Source organism: Strix aluco, chromosome 5 (assembly GCF_031877795.1).
Source record: "Strix aluco isolate bStrAlu1 chromosome 5, bStrAlu1.hap1, whole genome shotgun sequence".
Classification (NCBI taxonomy): domain Eukaryota; kingdom Metazoa; phylum Chordata; class Aves; order Strigiformes; family Strigidae; genus Strix; species Strix aluco.
Window position 1 is genome coordinate 21,178,975 of NC_133935.1, and position 14,955 is coordinate 21,193,929.

Below are 14,955 nucleotides of genomic sequence, written 5' to 3' on the forward strand. Positions count from 1 at the left end.
GGTATACATCTTATTAATTTTTGCCTACAGTTGCAACAGCTTCATAGTCTTAAAATGTAACCAGTGCCTTTTCTCCATTCTACTGCAGCATTGACAGTTCCCTTGAACTACGTAACTACTTAGCTGCTGAAATTACAAAATACCTACATAATAAAAATCCTTCCAGCACAAAAATTAACAGACTGAAATGGCATATCTGAGGCACAGACTAACTTGCTGTACTTTAAAATGCTTACTTTGAAAATGCCTTAATTTGAAAGCAGTGTAATGAGAGACTGTTAATGATACACTAGAAATGAGCTAAGGCTGGTTTCAGAAGCACAGATGGCCAATTGGCTTCAGTTGGTAGGTTATGTCATTTTAATTAAATTTTATTAGGAAGCATTTCAAAGCCATAGCTGATGTTTTAAGATAAATATGGTTCTTCATAAATGACCTATTGCTAACCTTTATTTCTCTCTCTCCTTTCATTGTTAATAGAGGCTGCTGTGACTGAGGTCACCATGGCCATCTCTAGTCTCATCCATGTTTACAGCACTAGCATTGATGTAAATTTCCAGCTTGCCCGCATACCTAAAAGCCCTTCATGTGCAGACATCAGCCTAGATTCCCAGCTCAGCTTCACTGTTTATGCTGCCCATAACATCCCAGAAGCCTGGGTGAACAGGTAGGAGGAGATCCAGCAGGGGTTCACAAGAGCTGTTATCTCTTAGATCACATATTTTTCACAGATATTGGAGTACCTCTGTTGCTTTGGTGATACTCCTATATTAATGATAGCGACTGAGTAAGTGGGTATATCTCCACTGCTTATCTAGCACAAAGTGCATTTACTTAAGCTTGACTGACTAGGAGACTTCCAGGCCCCATAGATAGATGGAGAATCAAGGAGGTGGTCTAGATGGTTGCCCTTGACCAGTGTGGAAGGATGGTAGCAGAAGCAATGTCAGAGCACTGGCCTTGATGGGTATGTGCACAAATACTTCTGTGACTGACTTGCTCAGCGGGAGGGAGGAAAGGGTATGTGCTGCAAGCCAAGAGAGTTTGGGCTGGGACTTTGCGTGGTCTCTGCAGTACAAGTAACTAGAAGGGTTGAAAGCTAGCTCACCAAGTTAAGCAGAGGGGTGCTTTTGCTTAAACCTGATCTGAATGAGGCTTTATCAGCAGATTTTGCTCTTGGTGTATTCAAACTACATTACTTGACTAAGCATGTGTATTGATGATCCTCTTTATAGATAGTGATTAAAATAAGTATAGTTTATAGGTCCAAGTATACCTAGTATATCAGCATAGCACAGGAAAGAAAAGAGGGGGACAACTTTAATAAAAAGCTGATGAAGTATTCTCTTCTGGATTGTTTATTTGGTCAAATTAGTTGTCTCCTCAAATAGCTTCTTTTCCTACTCTGAGCAAAACTGGTGTTCACCTACCACTCCAGTGTGATCAAAGTAGGACAGGTGACTACAGTCTGGTAGCATTATTTTTATGAGTCAAAATGCCGTTCTCCAAGTTTTTATTAATACTTTCCCCTTGCTCCCACTTTATCTTGATTCTAAATGACTGATTAAAAAACAATGAGATCGTTTGCATTAGACTGAGCAAGAGAGTGTACTATATAGCATTAGCTGTAATTAGCAGTTTAATAAAAATCTGAGAGAATTTGCATTAGTTAAGGTAATAAATACAAAACTATAATCGCTATCCTGATTTTTCAGATGGTTATACCATTCCCATTGTGTTTTATCTTTTGCCAGAAAAATGTGAAATTACATATGGCCTAAAGGACACTGATGACTTGAATGCTATGTTCAAGCATGTGAAAATGAGAATCTCTCCTCCTCCTTAATCTCCCTCTCCAGTCTTTGCAATATTTATAGCTAGCATGGACTTCTTAACATGGACTACCGCTCTGACACCTACTTTCCTCAAATACTTTTACTAACTTAATTCACATGCATGCTCCCCGTTCTTATTTCTGCACTGCATGAATTCATGCTGGCTATGTTACGGCTCTCATTTTCCCTTTCCCAAAGGTCACATTTTATGATCTTGCTGCTGTTCATAACATGTATTTTAATATATATTCCTGCATTATAATGTCAGAATTTTCACATCCCTCACTGTGTGTCTCGCATTATTTTTTTCTATCCATACCAGTATGTGATAAATAGCTTTTCTTTCAATCATTTAGGATTAGGGAGAGTGAGTTGTCTTATGTTTTAAAGAATCATGTTAGTGTCCTGTCAAATCCATCTCAAGTTCACTTTTGTGGATTGGCTGTATGTCAGTTTTTATATTTATGCTCTCAATTTCTTATTTCTGTCTTACTGTCCTCGTTGAAAAGATAGGCACAAACATTACAAGTTGCAGAATAATGTTGCAAAAACTGATTACCTTCCCTTCTTTATTGTATTTTCATTCCTTCTTGTTTCTTTTATCACTTTGTTGTTTTATCCCAAGCAGATGTGCCTTATTTGCTGCCAGTGACATAATGTTACTACCTTCATGTTTGACCACATTTGTTTGTACAGCCCAAAAAATTCCTATCTACATCTGGATGATATGAAGTGATCTTTGGGACAAGACTAGAGTCACGCCTTTGTGCTTACAAGGAGGCTACCTAGGCAAAATGCTCTACAAAACCTAAAAGGGTTTTAAGTGCATGTACTCTGAACAGCCTTCCTGACTTCAGTCAGACCGAAGCATTGTGTAAGTATTAATATTTACAGGATTAGGTCCTTATGGTGTGTAAATCAGGAATATGTCTGTATATTGTGTATCAGTACTTCTGTATAATCAACAATGCTTAATCATTTGATTGTATTAAAACCTGTTATTTCCTGCACTATTCTCCAACTGTTTGTAATGTTTAGACTCTAGAGGAAAGATGCCATATTTAAGAGCAGAAACATTTCCTAGTCTTATTAAGGTGGTTTTTTCCTTTCTCTGCATTGATACCTAATAAGTACTACAGATTCCCAGATCCTTTTCTTTGAACTACAAAAAAAAAAAAAAAAAAAAAAAGCAAAAGCATACCTACTACAATAATTATACTATGTTCCAGAAGAGATCAACAGACATTCTTGTAAATAAGGCAAAGCCAGGCACCTTCAATCTGCAAATGCTTCAGATTTCCTATTCAGATTTGATTGTTTCCCATGTTCATCATTCTTGTGGAGAATGTGGTCTAAAGCTGAGAATGGCAGGAAGATCTGGAAGTTACAAGACTAATTAAGAACCTTAGTTGATTAAACACTCTACCTCTATTTTTGACTAAAATTTTTAAAGATTTGAGTAAGAAGAATATGAAACCAACAGATAGCCCCAGACCCAAATTACTTGTCGATTAAGTTTCTGAAGAATACCAACACAGAGGGCTTTAATGCTTCCACTGTAATGAATGTATAGAATCCCTCAAGTACTAACCTGTTTTTTACAGATCAGGTGAAGTAAGTATAAATAAATTTATTGTTGACTGAAGTTGTATGATGATCAAGTTGCAACACTTCAAAACTTATGTCCAAACTTCCCTTGACTGTAATAATGAAAAATAATTAATCTTAACGACAAAAACATGGAACAGAATCTAGGTGTCTTAAGTACTTTTCTTGAACTCTGAATGTTAAACAAACAAATCCAAAATAAACACACACACACCATTAATACAAGATTCATTATTTTAAATCCTTTTGCATATAAGGATGGACCTTCACAAGTTTCTGAATGGTTAGCTTCATGCGCTGGACATGGTACATTGCAATTAATCTTTTTTTTCCTTTTTTCCCCTTTGTAGCTACGAAGTTTTCTCTTTTTCCTGTTCACTAACTTATGCTGGAAAGACAATATGTCAAGTGAAAATTAGCAAAAATATACTGGTTAAAAGATCCTTCTTTTTCCTGGCTGACTGGAACAAGAAGTAAATTTGGGTCTGTGTTTGATATAGGTTTGTCTGACAGATTTTACACATTGTATATTAATCAAAAAAAAAAAGAAAAAAAGACCCACATGTTTATTATAAATCTTCTTCTGAGCAACTTAAACTCCACAGAATTCAGAGAAACTTAGGAAGATCAGAGTTAGAAAGGAGTAGGATAGCCAGAGGAAGAGAAACAGGACTAAGCCAAGTGTGGTCCGAGAATAGCTTTCATTCACTGGAGGCATCCTAGAGGAAAACTGGAACCTAAAGGAGATGCAGCCAAAGGCGGTATTTCTGTCCTTCTTTGAGGACTTTGGCCCTTTGGATCTGCCTCTAGTAGGTATGCAATCCAGCTTGAGAACCTATTGTTTCTAGAAGGAACAAGGCTGTTGTGGGGTTTTTTAATAAGAAAGATCTGCAGTTTTAAAATGAGGACCTTAGTTTGAGACTGGAATTTTAGAGTAAAAGCTAGTAACTGCCTGTCACCTGCCTGTCTGCTTTGCAGAAAATAACTCCGTTGAAAAGCAAAGTGCACACTCAAACAACATTCATTTAAGGCAATGGGATGACAAAAAGCATATTTGCAATAGATGAGAGAGAAGTAGTATGCAATTTTTTTATGATTTGGCAGTAATCTTGTATTCTTCCAGCTTCCTGAGCATGACATGTTTATATTTACAATCTTTGAAATTTTTGGTATTTTACATCACTGTTTATTGTATTCTAAATCTGAAAGCAACTTGAATACATTATAATTGAACAAAGGCTATAAGTCATCTGAAAGGTTTTTTTTTTAAATTATAATTGAATACAGAGTGTAATTTGTAACTTCTGTTTGCCTTTAAGACACACAACAGTTTGAAGTTGGTCAAATGGAAGAAGACCTTTTTATGTTGAAACTGTTACACATCTATCTTAATGGAGATATTGCATAGTCTTCTTGCACAACACTCCTGAACAGATATAGGAATCTTAGTATGTCTGCCCTATGGTTAAGAAATATAATGGGTGCATTTCTCTTACGCATCCAAATTAGTTCTCTTAGGGCCTGCCATCTGCTTTGGTGCCTTAGTTGAGTCCATAAAGTTTGAGCATTGAACCCTCTATCTTTCGTATGACTAGAAAGTAACTGTTATCCTTTTGCTCTGTAGGAATTTTCACCTTGTCCAAATTTTGGTCAAATACCATCTTATGGTACATATGGGCAGATATAAATGAAGTATAGGGGAAGGATTATATTGCTTATGAGCATTTTTGACTTCTAAAAAGTGGCTGATGCCTTTCTGGAATGCATCTTACACAACCTTTTTCTAAAACAAAATATAAGAAGACAGAATAGAAATAAATTCTTTAGCCATAACTGGAACAGAAATTCTGCTGCTCTTCCATTTCCATGAAAACGCAGAGAAATCAGACTAAAGCTTCAGGGTTTCTGTTTAAACTTCTCCCTCTGCAAAATCAGTATTAAATGTCTGCAATTTCATCAAAAATCTTCTTGGAAAAAGAAGTAGTTAAGTATGTAGTCCTAATTCTTTCATAGGTCATAGATGCTTGTAAGAGGCTCTTAACATCAGAAACAAGATCTAGAGTTGTATGAAACTTAATAGTATTCATTTGTAAAAGCACCTTTTTACTTTTTATAGTTGCTTGAGTTTCAAAAATAATTTTCAAAATCCAATTCAAATAAATTCCAAAGTACAAACCCAAAAACTTGTATCTGTCTGACAGGCTTTTCAATATTTCCCTCAACCGTTGAAGGCATTCACATACTTTGCACCTCAGACTGATTGCCCTAGACTTGTTTAAGTCTCAAAAGAGAATGGGAGGTTCCTTGGACCTAATGACCTGAGGTCCAGAACAGGCTGAGAATCTAGGTAGCCAGATATGCCATGAGTTTTGTATGTTTTAGCTTGTATCAAGAACTGGATTTTGTGAACGGATGCTATTTTTGAGTCAAAATGCAAGCGTCAGATGAGTATGTTAAATCAACTAACAGTCTTACAGCTGGAGCTTTCTGTCCCTTTCTTTGAGTCACTGAAATATTCCTGGGCTGGCAGGGCAGGTTCTGCTAAGAAAGGAGATGTTTATAAAGCAGACATTTACTGCAGGACATGAACATGTTGACATCATGACAATAGATTCTGTTCTTATTCCAAATCTCACACAGCACTTAACAACAAAATCAAATGTTTTCACATAAAGACAGGAACTGACTGCTTTACTGTGTTGTGCTTACCACACTGTGACTTTGGTATAGTATCAGAATATTGGGTAGTATGGTGTTGCCAGAAGATCTTTCCTGTATGAAAATATACATAGGGAAGGAAATGCTGGGTTTAATTTATTTTAAATATTAAATACTTGTCACAGTTCTATAACGAGAAAATGTATTTTCTGCTATTTGTGCTGCTAACACTCTAAGAAAGAATAAACAAACAGCACCAAACTTGACAGAATAATCAGTATATTCAGAATATTTTTAAATACACAGAGAGAAGGAACAGTAAAGGTGATGTCATATTATCACTGACGGTGCTATGGGCCTAACTGGCATAATTTAAAACACATTCAGACACAGGCTAGTTTGGCTTTCCTACAGTAAATACATGTATATAAACATGAATTAATACTTTTTGCAAGAATTCAAGCTGGAATTGATTAAAAAATAGAGTATTTTAATGCAGTAAGTACTACTGTCATCAAGTGGCACCATTTCCTATTGTAGGAAGTCTGGGTCACTCAAAACTGTAATCATGATATGTTCACTCTTAATTATCTTTTGGCTATAACATCACCTTTATGAAACAGAAGGGAATATGTTTGCATAAAAAGTTTACAGAGGAGACAATTTCTTTTTTGTCAAGTTTCTTGCCTTGAGTTAAAGTGCTACTTTCATTCTAACCCAAATGTTATTTTCAGTTGATCACAGCCATTGAAAATGAATGTGATAAAAGGTCACCAGAAATAACTTCTATTACATTAGGAAGTCAAATATTCTCTATATAGTTAGGGATAAATCAGACCAAAAAATAAAACTAGCTAATTCAAAATGAGTCCTTATCTTGATTTAGGATTGAATCGAACAAGGGAAAAAAAAAAAAAAAAAAGGGAGAGTAGTGTTTTGATGATTAGGAATCTAGGAAGATAATTTCTACTGAAGACAAGACTTGCTTTATTTGCTGGTTTTCATGTATTTAGCTCGTGTTTTTAAGCACTTTAACCAGTTACTGTCTGAACTTTAACTTGATAGGTTTTTGTGTTTAAATGTGAACTTCTGTTGAAGTCTGTTATTATATTTAGTCTTTCCCGGAATGTTCTAAGCAAAGTTGGGAATTATTTGATACCTAAGGAGATTGTCTTGGTTAATGTTTCTTCTGTTTGTCCTTTTTTAAGAGTATACTTTTTGCTTTAGAACTTATGTGTTATCTTTGAAAACTGTGGTTGTCACCTTGGTGCAGAGTTTGAACAGACTTATACTATCTAGCACATAATGTATAAAGTTCAAAAGTTGATCCCTTATTTTCTCATCAGTTTCATTTTTCAGGCTGAGACCTCTTAATTATTCTCTTTCTTTTGTCTTAGCTGGTTGCTCTTAATATATTTATTCTACCCTCTCCTCTTTTCCCATCCTCCGTAATTTATGTTACTACAGACATGAAGTATGACATTAATATTAAGGCTACCATTCATCATCTCAGATACTTTCTTGGCATTGGGTTTCCCTCTTCTCCATATTTTGTTTGGCTTGTCTATCTTGTTTATACTCTCTCAGGGCAAAGCCTGTGTTGCCCCAGACTCTTCTGTGTTGAGTAGTCTTCTGATATTAGGCACTTGGCCTTTGAAACCAGCTGTATAACTTTATCTGACATCTGTGAATAGCACCTTCTCAGTGAGTAGCTTCTCTGTTCTTCTCAACTACTGTTGAAATTTTTCACCCACATGGTGTCTTATTTCTGGCCACTGTTCCATTTTTCTCTTACTTCTTAGTCACCCATTTGACTCAGCCTCATGCAGTCAGAAAGGATAATACCAACTGGATAAGCTCAGATATGCATTAACCAAAGTTCTTAAAAGCAATACAGATATTCCCCTTCTCTATGTATCATATATCATGGAAGGGAAATTTTGGTCCTCTTTGGCTCATACTTTAACTTGGGATGTCTAACTCTTGTCAGAGTTTCCAGGTTCTTTTCCTACTGGTGTACATCTGTTAGTGTGATATATTGTGTCTTAGGGAACCTCTGACAAGGATTTGCTTTCTACAATGAGGATATTGTGAGTTTTTTCATTGCTTCAGGTTCACAAGGAGTGTTAACAAATGTCTGAGTTAGAAAATGCATGTCTTGATCTTTTTTATCTTTGTCTCTTCACAGCATTAACGATGCTTTAAAGTTAAGTGCAACTCTTCGTCAAACCGTTTTATGTAACATGGGCAGAGTTGTTGGCCTGTAAGTGAAAAAGACAGAGCAAGCTATCTATATCATGTAAAACAGTTCAGTTTCCTGATAATTGTTTCTAATTGATTATGAATGAGGAAGAGGACATGATATGGAAAGCAGAGTTGAAAGCTATAAATAGGGACACATGAGAAGACAGTTAAGAATTGCTTCTCAATTTTATTCATGTTACTTGGGAAGAGTGGGAAATTGCTGTCTTGCTTTGTTATTCAGAGAGAGGTATGCAGATTTGAATAATTTCCAGATGTTTGAGAGTGATGATCTGAAATTTTGACACTAATGTTAATTTGGGGTACTTCGGAATTTCAGATGAAAACCATCTACTTTTTTTCAGTGGCTCATCAGTGCATTCAAGGAAACTTTCCTGAAGCCAAGAGAATTTTGCCAGATTTGGAACTAGGAGCAAAATCTTATGTTAATTTTACCTTATACTATTACCTTATTTTATTTCTGCTACCCATAATCCGTATGTTTTTCAGGCTACTATACTTTTTAAATACTGATTTCTACATTTGCTTATTGCTTAAGTATGACTATACCTTTTTAAAAATGCTGAGAGTTGCATTGTTCTGGCAGTCTAGATTGAATAACTGAAAATTAAACAGAATATATATTATTTAAATTTCTCTTCTGTTTTTTTCTTAACCTCAATTTTATGCAGATCTTTTGTTTTCGTAATGCTTATGTTATCAATGCAGAATAATTCTTTTAGCCTTTAATTCCTTATATTGATTTTGTTTATACAGAAAAAAGTAATTTCACTTTCCACTTGAGAAATTTAAGTTTGCACTGAATATATATGGAAAAAGCTAGAAATATACCATCCACCGTAAATGTTCTCTTTAGGAAAAAGAAAATACAGACTTGTACATGTCTGGGTAGTTACACTGGTTAGTTATTTATTAGAATTGTTCTAAATTATGATTTAAAATCAATTCATATAATCTATATAAACAAATTGAATGACCAACAAAGTTTACTAATGGTCAATACAAAGTTGAGATTAATATTGATAGATCTGAATTTTCTCACTAAAAAATGTGAATCATTCATTGCTGTTAAGTCAAAATCTGCCTTTAAATTGTAGCTGGTAAATACCACATCACCAGAGCACATTTGAACAAGAGAACGATTATCATACTCTACTCACAAGCAACTTTTAGTTTCTTAAGTAGTGTTTTCGTCTGAAGACACAAGACAGCAAATAACTAACTATTGGTTTACAGTTCACCCTTAAGGGTTGCTTATTCTGGAATAGTCCCTCACTAATAAGGTAATTCTAAAGCAAAAGTTTAACTAAGCTTTTCCTGCCTTTATCAGCTCTAGGGGTTACCACTGAAGTGAATGAGTTTTTATATGCCTCTTCTCAAGTACTGTGACCCAAGTTAATGGTTGGCAATACTCATCAATACGTTGAAGGGATCTGTCGGTTGCATTTTTCTTTGGAGTGCAACTCTTGTAATTTATAGCTTGATATATGTGTTAAGGCATCTAGAAAAATGTAGAAAGAATTCACTTGTGGTAACAATGCTCATTTTTTTAACTTGTATTTTGCTCTTTTCTGATTTTCTTTGAGAATCAACTTTCCTCTACAAATAAAGACTCTTCCGAGGGAAACTTTGCTGACAATAAAACTACCTGGAGTAAACAGTGCTTCTAAAAAAAAAATACAGAAGTGCTTGCTTGGACATGCTTCCCATTGTATCCAAAAGAGTAAGTTCAGTTTTGTATGACAGCTTAAGAAAAGACCATTCTTGAATAGTATTGCACTCAACTTGGGAGAAATATAAAAAGATGAAATACTTATTTCAGGACTTTGCTCTAATAAGACTGAGATTTACAGTAAGTGACTGACAGTCCCTTACAGTAAACTGCTCTTGCTGTGCCAGTAAGTTTTCCTTTCTTTCCAATACATTGGTTTTGAACTTGGCTTATATAACTGTTTGACACTTACAATCAAGTTCCCTAGGCCTGTTTAAAGGCTTTGCTGTACCCTTTCCTACAGCTTTGCAAAATCCTGCTCAGTATAGTCTCTTGTTCACAATGGTTGGGTTTTTTTCAGTCTGTGTTTGGTTCCCACACCCATTGATTCTGCTCAGAGTGGGGCAGTTAGTGATGACCACAATGAGCACCCTTCCCTCTACACACCACTTTAGAAGCTTTCTCCTGTTTTCTAACCTCTTCTTTCTACACAGCACATAGTGTAAGAGTATTTTAAAGATGCTTGTGGCCTTGAATGTCTCTGCAATGATGCATATACGGAGATCTAAGGTAAATTTTCTGAAGTGCTCTAAATATGTCTTAGTAGCACTGAGACATCTGAATTTAAATCAAGCCTTTACAATGATACTTAATTTTTATTTAGACTCTGTAGACCTGCATGCCCTCTGGGCAATCCACCCAGAACCTATGCTCAGCCTGTTCCTGAGCTGCGATCCCCCCTCACCCCCCATGCCATCCCCCTCCACAAACTCCCCCAATTATATACTGTGCATGACATCATATGGTATCAAATATCCCCTTGGCTAGTTTGGGTCAGCTGTCCTGGCTGTGCCCCCTCCCAGCTTCTTGTGAAAATTAACGTTATCTCAGTGGAACCCAAGACATGTCTCTTTCCTTATACTGAGACATCTTAATCTACTCCATATGGTGGCAATCGCCATTTAAAACAAAACAAAAGAAAACCAGAAAATCTGATTGCTTGTATGAATTTACTATGTTTGAAAGACCTTGGCTTCCATTGAACTTTGAAGCTGAGAGGCTTAAAACACTAGAAAATACATTGGACTGGGCTAGAGGCTTTTTCCCTCTATTCATAAGAAAAATCAGTATTACTCTCTTCAGAAAAATAGAGCATTCTTCTGTGACTTAGTGATTACAGCACTTAGCTTGAAGGAAGGAAAGAAACATAAATCAAATCTCTTCTCCGAGGACTGCTTGGGCATTTTATTCAATTACTTTTATTTTGTAGTTAGTCTGAAGAAGAGCACAGCACTCACACTTCCACTGTGTGTGTCTTTTTAAACAAAACATGCATTATGTTTATTTTGAGTATTTCTACCATCCTGGTGCTTAGGGTGAAATAGATAGAGAGAATGTCTTCACTGAGAATTTAACTTGAGGTGAAGTGTTAAGAGATCCTCATTCCCAGCAAGCTGATAGGTACTGAGTACATTCAGAAGCAGAGCATTAGTCATGATAACTTAATTGGGGAACACTTAGGCACCTTTGGAGGTAAATGGGTTAAGTGAGAATCCTGTTCTTGAGGGTCTGTGTGGTGCTAAAGGTTTTCTTATTTTTCAGCATTTAAGTCCCAAAGGAATGATTTTTGGAAGATATGAAAGCCCTCAGCTGCCTGTGGTGTATATTTTTTTAATGTATGCCATCAGAGCAAGCATGTTGATTTTCATTAGGTAGATCTGCAAGTCACTCAGTTTCAAAAATTTTACTGAAAAATGGCTACATTCTTTCATGGTACACACAATCAGCACAGTGAAGGGGATAGAGGGCTACTTTCCTTTCATCTGCTGCATAATTGTAGAGATCATTGCTGAAATGACCCTTCAAATCAGAAATAAAAGTTGAGATGTTGGGGAGGAATGGTTTAGGAATAGCATGTTCAACACCCCATAATCTGATAGCTGTGTCATTTACAATTATAGTAATTACTAACACAAAGAAGCCTAAATGCTTTTTCCTCTTTTAGCCAACCACAACTCCACAGAATTGTTCATTCGCTATGAATGCAATTGATAGACTGGTTTAAAAATAAGGATAGTCTGAAATTCCTTCTGAAATGTGAAACTTGAGAATATCTGAACATTCATCCAGCCTGCTTTTCCTTTTCTTTGGAAGATCATGAATAATTTTTTTGGTAAACTAGCTTTCATATTTACCTACTTAGAAAGCAGCAGGATTAAAACTGTCAGGTGATTCCTAATAGGTAATGCTACTAGTTAAAGTAATTGAGAAGCAACATTAGGACTTTGAGAGGCTGGTTCCTGCTCCACAAAAAAATTTAAATTTAATAATTGTTTTTATTTGACTCACCAATTTTGCAGAGAACATTAATAAAATGAGTAATGAACCCAACTTCACTCCCCTCGGTGCTGGAATGCAACTAAACATCAAGATTTACTTTAGTAGACTACTTCTGAACCTGAAAGTATGTATCAAGGAATGATTTGTACCTGTAGAGTCATGCTAATGTGTTGAGAGTATCTTGCATTATTGCAAAGATTATGGTATTAGGGTCTCTAAATGAGCAAACTCTGTAAATGTATATAAAGAGATTAAAGAAATCTGACCAAAAAATCTTTGACAAAACATTTCTAACTTGGAAAATACCACTTTCTCAAAAATAAACTTTGCTCAGAGGTGAATTTGAGTTTTTAAAAAAGTCTTAACATTCTCATGTTTAGGTTTTAATTTATAAGAGAAAGGACAGAAATAGGCTCTTTGAAGAAGCTGGTAACTCTGAGGTATTTGCCTGGGTCATCAAACATCCTTGTTCAAGTCCTTGTCTCAGTCACTGAGCCATTCTTCTCAAGGTCAGCAAAGATAAGGACAGAGAGAGGCATCTTTTTGTCTATTCAAATGCTTGTTAAAAAAAAAAATGTTTAACATTGGAAAAAAAAGTCAAAATTTTAAAAATAATTAAAAAATATTAAAATACAGTTCATTATTTCTGTCCCATTATATCTTATTGTTATTAAAACCACAGGAATTCCATTCAGGCTGGTTGTGGCTTCTGTTAAAAAGAGGAAAAAAAAAAAGTTTTGGGTTATCAGTTTTGGGTTATACCCAGGAATCTTGATCTTTGAGTGACTTAGGGCAAAAGAACACTTTATTTTAAAAGACTCTGAATTTACTTCTCTCTGTAAATTTGGTATCTATTTTCTCTTCCAAAGTTATTATTGTCATTGTATGGTTGCTTCTCTCCTTCATAGTTTAATTTTTTATGTTTAGTTTGAACTGAATATTAAAAACTAGAATTATTTTAACATATAAAGTATACAAATTCCTTTCATCTGTTTCAAGAAGTGTGAAGAGTTTCTCATGCTTTTGGGCAAGACCATGTCGAAGTCCCTTGCCAGATCAAATGGTTGTAGCTATTTTCTGAGATTTTAATACTCCAGTTCTTCCCTAAAAAAATACTAAGCAAAGTGTATGAAAAAGATATAAAAAACTAGAAGAAAAACCCAACAGCATATTATTTAACATTTCTTATTGCAATCTCTTCTCCATACCTTGCCCATGTTGAAACCACACAATACCTGAAAATGGTCTCAGGAATTTGGTCTGTTCAATTTGGGGGGTTTTTTGTTGTTGTTAAAGAGTTGTCAGTGAACAGATGTTTAGTGAATTTCAAATTTACTTAATTGACATTATTTCCTGAATTCTAGTAATATCTCTCACTTATTCTGACAGTATCTTGCAGTGTGCTGATTTATAACATGACTAGCTGATGGATATACAGGGCAGCTACTATACTCTTTATCAAATATGTGTTGGGATTACTGTTTATCAACTTTACATGTTTCTGTACAAATAGTCTCAGTCTTTACAAAACTGACATCCTGCAAATTTTCTCCAATCTTTGCCTAAATGTAGTTGTTTACCTTAAAATTATTGCTTCTAAACTTATTTTATAACTTTATGTTTTAGGCAAAAATTAGGAAATACTCAGGGACAAACTGCAAATTTGTTTCAAAACATCTGGAATAATCTTGATAATTTGGTATTTGTAGTATAAGGCACCTGCAAATTTATTTAAACTGGAAACTGTGGGGATGAAAGATATTGTCCTTATAAATGTCTATACAACATTTAGTATTACTTTGCAGTTGAAAATTATATCTCTAATTTGAATTTTCTAGAATTCTGTAGTATTTGTAATTATAATAAAGTAGTTCTTTCACAGTATCATTCCAATGCAGAAGAGTGTTTGGGCCATAAGATATGAGGGTTTTTATAGCTTAGCAGCTTTGGATATCCTTTAAATTTAACCTCAACTCTGAATTTCTGAGGCTTATAATGTCAGGTTTGGGGATAATTACATTATTTTTACACTATATTTTGTCCTCATTTTCCTGGTATGTCCAGTCTAAACAGTAACTCTAATATTACATACATTTGGGAATGAACACAGTAATGGTTGTAGCTGCCAACTTGTTCAGTAGGTGAGCCTCCACATCCACATTGCTCATCCTTACCAGGTAGCTGACTTTAGATAGTGGTCCTAAATCAATGCCAATAAAGCCCTTGATGGTGCATCTGTATCAAAATCTTATTAGACACAAGAGGCAGTTCAAAAAGTGTTTGTAAGCCTGTGTGCCAACTTTCCACTCCTTCACATCAGAAAAATGTGTTTGTCTCCTGGGATGAATAGTATAGTGATCTAGAGCTAATTAACAAATCAGAAACCCATCATTTGGGGATATTTGGGAGTTATAATGTCCGTCCCCCCGCCCCCCCCAGTGCCCATTGCTCTGACTTCACTGATTCTAACAACACAATTTATTTTGAACTGGTATTTCCAAATCAGAGCAAGCAACAAAAATTTCCTCTTGCTGGGGGTGG

At 35.3% G+C, this 14,955-nt stretch overlaps 1 protein-coding gene across 1 annotated transcript in view; it reads left to right on the forward strand.

Moving 5' to 3' along the window:
- Positions 1–14,955, forward strand: part of PIK3C2G (phosphatidylinositol-4-phosphate 3-kinase catalytic subunit type 2 gamma) — a 212,386-nt gene that overhangs the window by 57,600 nt on the left and 139,831 nt on the right. The window contains 4 exon segments of the mRNA XM_074825864.1: positions 472–667; positions 3,794–3,916; positions 9,950–10,031; positions 10,034–10,086. Coding sequence (XP_074681965.1) covers positions 472–667; positions 3,794–3,916; positions 9,950–10,031; positions 10,034–10,086 — 454 coding nt within the window.